Source organism: Gavialis gangeticus, unplaced genomic scaffold (genome assembly GCF_001723915.1).
Source record: "Gavialis gangeticus isolate Ggan-Ray unplaced genomic scaffold, GavGan_comp1, whole genome shotgun sequence".
Taxonomy (NCBI): Eukaryota; Metazoa; Chordata; order Crocodylia; family Gavialidae; genus Gavialis; species Gavialis gangeticus.
Window position 1 is genome coordinate 5,644,842 of NW_017728996.1, and position 6,737 is coordinate 5,651,578.

At 40.4% G+C, this 6,737-nt stretch overlaps 1 protein-coding gene across 1 annotated transcript in view; it reads right to left on the reverse strand.

The window, feature by feature from the left end:
• The window catches only part of DIS3L (DIS3 like exosome 3'-5' exoribonuclease), a 44,297-nt gene that overhangs the window by 18,436 nt on the left and 19,124 nt on the right, over positions 1-6,737 (reverse strand). The window contains exons 4-7 of the mRNA XM_019503958.1: positions 4,863-4,998; positions 3,786-3,962; positions 2,923-3,001; positions 2,049-2,228 (exon numbers count right to left, since the gene is read on the reverse strand). Coding sequence (XP_019359503.1) covers positions 2,049-2,228; positions 2,923-3,001; positions 3,786-3,962; positions 4,863-4,998 — 572 coding nt within the window. The remainder of the gene's footprint in view (positions 1-2,048; positions 2,229-2,922; positions 3,002-3,785; positions 3,963-4,862; positions 4,999-6,737) is intronic.

The window sequence follows — 6,737 nt, forward strand, 5'->3', positions numbered from 1 at the left end:
CCACAGGCCGGATGACATGGTGCTAGGGGCTGGATCTGGCCCACAGGTTGAACACCTCAACTATACAATCTATGCAGAATGTTTCTTAATTCACAACTGAACTGCAGCCAACAGTGGGGCAGAATCTGGCAACTGCTCACAAGGCTAAAATCGTTCAGCATTTTATGGGAGAAAGAAAACTGGTCTCCTAAACCCTTAACTCTGATGTGAGCAAAAGGACTAGAGCGGTTCCCAAATTACAACAAATTGTGCACCACCAATTTAAAACCATACAACCTTAAGTACCACCAGCAAATTTTTGTCATATAAAGTAATTATAATAAATCCCTTAATGTGTACCACTGACAGGTTGTCTATGTACCACTGGTGGTACCTGTGCCACAGACTGGGAACAGCTGGACTACAATAAGGAGTCCAGAGGGATGAAATTAGGACTTTCTGGTGAAAGAAATTAAGAAAAGAAGCCTGAGAAGTAGAGACTGGATCAGGCTAAGTGAGGAGGACAAGACTGAGATGAGGAGCCAGGAGTCAGGAAGAAACAGGATTGAAAGGACAGGTTAGAGGTGGCAACTTGGGGGAAGACAGGCTGTTGGTCTCTGCCCAGGTCACACTCCCCTCCAGAGCTTTGAATGGAACCCAGGATTAATGAGTCGCACCATTCCTCTGCTAAAAGCTATGATACCTGTAGATCCCTGTAATTTTCTATCACTTACTTTATTTGCTTAAATGGCAGATGTCTGTGCAGTGGACCGAAAGGTCCCAAACCCTGGTGATGACCATAGGGGCATCAACGTAATAGAATTTCAGGGGAAGGGCACTGTAAAGAGAGCTAGAACGCTACTCACAAGAAAATATATTAGGAGAACACAATAGTTGCAAAGTCAAATAATCAAAAGTTTAGAAGTATCAGAATTAAAGTTGCACAGGCAACTATAATTTGCCCCTCTGTGCGTATGCATTATACCATCCTTAATTACATGAGCCCACACTGTTTCTTCCACATGACTCCTGCCTCTTTCAGTGCACAGAATGGATGATGGTCTCTTAATGAACAATTATTTGATATTTTGTGTTCTCCTTGCTGTTCAATGCATGTCCCATGCTTTGTTTACTGTCCATCTTTCAATCTTGCTCTAAAAAGAGAATTATTAATTTTCCTTGTGGATTTTCTATGGTACTCAGCACAATAGCATCCAAGTGCTTCACAAACATTAATGAATTTATTTTCACAATACCCCCACGACATGAGCAAGTATTATCATCTCCATTTTCCCAAGGCATTGAGTGATTAAGGTCAAAAGCATTCACTAAATTTGGGCACCAATTTGCAATAACTAGGACCTGACACAAAGAATGAACCATTATATAAAATGCTCCCATTAATATCAAACCAGAGCCCAGGGCCTTAAGGGAGGCACCCAGATAATGAGGAAAACATAACTGACAACCACTTTTAAAAGTTTGAAGTGATCTGTCTGACAGTACATAGGAACGCTGTACCACTGGTGGGACAGAATCCAGTTCTCCATGGAAACTGCCTTAACCACAAAACCATCACTTCTCTTCCTACTGTCCCCTGCTTCCTTCATTATGCGTACACCAGGTTCTGCAACAAATTAACACAGGAGTTCAACAAACAACAGTCTCCTTTGTTGCACAGCCCCAATTCATCTCCAGAGGAGGGCTACCTTGTGCACTGATGATGGCTGGAGTGCTATGGAAAAAGTTGTATATGATCATGTAATTACAGGCTGTATGAAAATACTTCTGCTGGACAAGGTTGAAATAAGGTTGCACTGACAACCTGAATCCTGACACTGCCTAACTTTTGAGTGCTTGACTTGCAACTGTAATAACGTTCTTTTAATATGATTTTGTGTAATACCAATACCATACCATTATGGTATGGTATGTTAAACCTCGATGATAAACCAGGATATTTTGGAAGGGCAGGAGGGGACAGTTCCTACCATTAAAACCACAATATAGTCCAGCAAGTTGAGGAAAGCAAATACTCCAAACTTACGTTGTATCATGATCCACTTTACCTGTAGGCATAGGTTCACTGGAGGTATCACCTGATGCTTTTTCATCAGCCTCATTCTCACAAAGAGCAACGGTTCTTCCTTTCCATTCATGCAGGGGCAATAACTCCACAGCTACCACATCACCATGGATTGCTCGGTTCCGAGCTTTGGTACCATAAATAAGTATATCACTCTGGAGATCTAAGTTTGAAGTAATAATAGTTAAATAAGACTATAAATCTGTTGCACACTGCCTCCTTCAGCAGTGTTTTGCTGAAATAACAGTTTGTAGCAAAATGGCTGCTCTTACATAGCTGCTCCCAAAAGGATTACTAGTAAGTACCCAATGCCACAAGAAGATGAGAAATCTTCCTCCAGTTCTTGAAAGAATTATCAGGCAGTTTTATGTTTGGAGCCTTAGATAAAAAAAATGTTGGATTCTATCATCAGCCCACATCATTTCCCTTTTCCTGCTTTCACTTCTGCACTTACTTAATTGACTTCAGCCATGTAAGTGGCTGCACTGACACCAAAACAAAGCACACAAGATAAGTACGTGCGCTAGGGTCCACTTGTGGAGAGGTCCAGATAAACCCTTTAACAGGACACAGGAAGCCATCAGTTTAGGTGCAGGCAGTGAGAAAATGAGAAGCTAAATACAGATGATTATTTTTGAAGAGGTCTACACAGAACTGTTTTTGGATTCCAATTTTACACATCCTCATTTCTACAATTCCCTTTCATCACTATCTTAATGACTGAGGGGCTGACATGGCTTCTGATAGACAGCCTGGAAACTTTTGTTCCCAAGTAGGCTGGAAGGGGACACTATAATGTGAAATGGAAGCTTTTATTGTAAACTCTTTTATTGTACACATTTTGTAAACTTTTTCACCTTTTTTTTTCCTGCTGGCTCCCTGAAGTCGAACAAAAGCTTCCATTTGTGCTCTATGCTTATTGACATTCAGGATACCCTAAAATAAAGTAAAAAGCATTTAACAAATAGAAGTAGCTTTAAGGAAAGAAAATCTCCATGCCTCAATACAACTAGCTTGAAAAACAACTCACTTGTTAAAAATCCATTTTTAAAGAGACGTTTTCTGATCATTTTCACAGAATACTTTGAATAAGATAATGCTGTTCTTTATAGGGAGAATATACAATGCAGAACCGACAATACTGAATTACTGAAAGAGCTAAGAATTCTTTCTAGATGTTTAATTCTATTTGGTGCTGATGAAAGCTCTGAAGACTACAGTTCTCTCTCTATTCAAACAGATATAACACAAGAATTACTTCAAGCCTGATTTATACTGCACTGCCACATGTGATCCTGAACCTAGAGGTAAAATTTAAATCTCTATGCTTATTCTATTCTTGCTTCTTTCCTAAGTCTGCCAAAGGAAACAATGCTGGTCTCCTGTGGTAAGTTTAATTTTTCATGATATGGACACACGTCACTAACAGTTAAACTTATGCCACCAAATACATAAGGGAGTAATGTCTTATTTTTATACTAATAATCTGGGCTGGATTCAAGGGAGATCAGAGGCTCAATATCTTTGCAATTTAGTCCTTTTACTTGCTGCTCATACTGTAGCTTTTGTGCTTCTTTCCTACAAGAGATTTCCATTTTTTCTTTATTCCATATCACCACCCCCACCCACCATATCCATTTTGTTGAACACTTCCAGAAAGAGTTCCTTCTCTCCAGCTTCATCTTACTCTTCTATGTACACTTTATAAATAATATATTACCTGTATGTATCTTCCAGATTTGATCCCAGCCTCCAATACTTCCATAGGAAGATGTTCAGGATACTCCTTCCCATTATTTTCTTGGCTTTCACTCTCCCGTTCACGTCGAGATTGAAGTATGGAATCAAAGAGTTCATGGGCAGCCTTTAAGTCCACCCAAAAGTTATCCAAGTAATTCTATACATAATTTATAAATGGAGGACAAAAGATTTAAGAGATTTATGTTTCAGTTAACAATGTTTCTTGCAACAACAACAGAATTCTGTGTAACAACTCTCATTCCTACTACACTCTATCTAAATACGCAGTGCTTTTCTGTGGTAGCCAAGTGTTCGCTCCAAAGTAGCTTAAACACCAAAAGCCAATCACAACACAAATATGCCACAGTAGAGAAAGGATATTTTTTTTTAAATAATAAATAAACAACAAACTATTTTAGCATAGTATCTTAGACTATTACAATGAAATTATTTAAAAAAAATCAAATTTCCTTTAAAGTACTTTAAAGATCTGAAAAAGATGATAATTTTTTTTAGAGGTGATTAGCTTGGCAACATTCTTTTTACAACCAGAGGTATCTCCCCTTTGCCCAGCAATCTCCCAGACACCAGTAACAAAATAAGTAATGGAAATCAACTCCTTTTCACTACTATAGTGAATCCCAATTAGTCAAGACTACAATACACCAGTAAAGCAATGTGGATTAGTCTTGTGCTGCTGCTGACTGTGCTTTAACTGCAGTGTAGACTTCAGTAATGTAGACTGTCAGTCTTTCACTGTTCACTAACACTAAATTAAAGAATGACAAAATGATGACAAGGCCTCTCTGAGCAAGGAACACCTCTTTTTGGAGCTGTTTTCTTCCAGGTTCTGTTTTAGCACCAATTCTGATAATATTCATAATATTGATTTCCTTGTGTTCATTTATGCACACAGAGTAACATTATTATTGTATTATTTTCCAAAAAAATCTTTGAGATGACATAAAATATACACTGGTCTTTAAAAGTGCTTGATTTGTTATGATGGCGAAGTGACACAAAGATGTCTTTTCTTCTGTTTCTTTTGGTACTTTACCTTGAATGAAATCACAAACACTCCTTCTGTTTCATTTCCATATTGTCTGATAGCATCTTCATCTTCTGTTACCATAACAACTGGCATCCGACCCAAACAATGATTATAATACCAGACTGCTGCATTGTAAATACTCCTGGAAAAACAAAGTATGTGCTTTGTGTCACATTACATTTATGATCATGTAACACATTTCCAGGACCTGTATACAAGTCATTACATTTCTAACGTGTGTAAGTTTGAGTTCGGAAAACAGGTTAGCATGCACCCAATAGACAAACAAAATTCTAGCTCTCTCATCCTGGGTGCTCTCTGGAAGTTAATGGTAGAGAATGCAATGGGAGCCTTACACTGTCCCCAGCACATCCACATGGATCCCCAATACAGCTTAGTATTCCTTTGAATGCAAGTCTGTGGAAAATAAACTGGAATGTGGTCACAGTTCCAACTCCTCTATACCTGCTACAGCATCTGGCAGTAGGTATTAGTAGGAATATACTAGTTTCCAAGCAGAGAACAAAATTAGTCAATCATTTTTATAAAACCTGCAATTTACTTTTATGTCAAAAATTCAAAATGTGTGCACATGCCTGTGCTTCACATACAAATACAAATCAAGGAACTGCATATAAACGTGGTGCTTTGGATAAGCAAGCATAAAGTTGAGCAAGTATCGAAAGCAATTTTATATATGAAAGAAACCCTCAACCATTTGAAAGTCTAGCCTAATGTTTTCCAGACCACTGATGAAAATATTAAGATAAAATAAAAGATTATTAACAATTATCTCATTTATAGACACACATTCTGCTCAGAAGAGGCCTACATTTGTTCTGTGTGAACATTCTGATGAGAACATATTCTATGTACTTTTGGTAAAGCTTTCCTGAGAACTCAGCTCCAGTATGACTTCAGTTTAATTTAATTTTTTTAAGTATAATTAACCTGGGATTACACTAAAAAAGAGACACAAAAATGTCTAAAAACAATATAGAATACTTTCTTAATCACAAAAGGACAATCTAAAACTTCAATTATTATGTATTCCTGCACTGGTTCGCAAACTTTTTGGACTCAAGGCCCCCCCTCATTCCCAACCTGCAGCCCCCTGGCCCTGCCAGTCCCCTGACTCCCAACCCAAAGCCTCCTGGCTTTGCTGGTGCCCCTCACTCCTGGCCTGCAGCCCCCCACACCCCCAGCTCTGCTGGCGCCCCTTATGCCTGACCCACAATAGGGGGGGATGTGTGGGGCAAACGACACTGCCACTCCTTTCAGGCTGCCCGCACTGCCTCCCACCCCATCTCCCCTCTGGCGATGAGAGCTCCCCACAACACTAGTCAAATGCTCCTCCCACTGCTGGCTGCATGGCTGGCGCAGAGGTCCTGGCAGTGGCAGCAAGTCTCACTGCCCACTCCACCAGGTCCCACTGGCCAGTCCAGCCATTCTGCAGCCCTGTGCCCACTGTGGGTGCAGAAATCAGGGGGTGAGCACATGCTCCTCTCCCACCCCCCTGACATGTTGCCCATGTCCCCCTTACTCCCTCACACAACTTATCTGTGGGGAGCTGCTCTCCATCACTGCCTGGTTCCCACTTGCATGTGTGCACACATGCACATGATGCTCCCGGCCGTATTGGCCTCCTCCCGCACCTGGCAGCCCCACGCAGCCTCTTGCAGGCTGGAACACTGTGAGCTTGCAAGGGAAAACCTGGAGCTTCCTACATTTTTCTCCTTTAAAAGAGAAAATCCATGTTCTTCTTTGAACGAAGCAGTTGCAGTGGGCTTAGCTTGGGTGTAGCCTGTCCCAGGTGATCTCAGAGATCATGACTGCCAGATCTGTAGCCCCTATATGCCCCCTGAAACCTGCTTGCAGCCC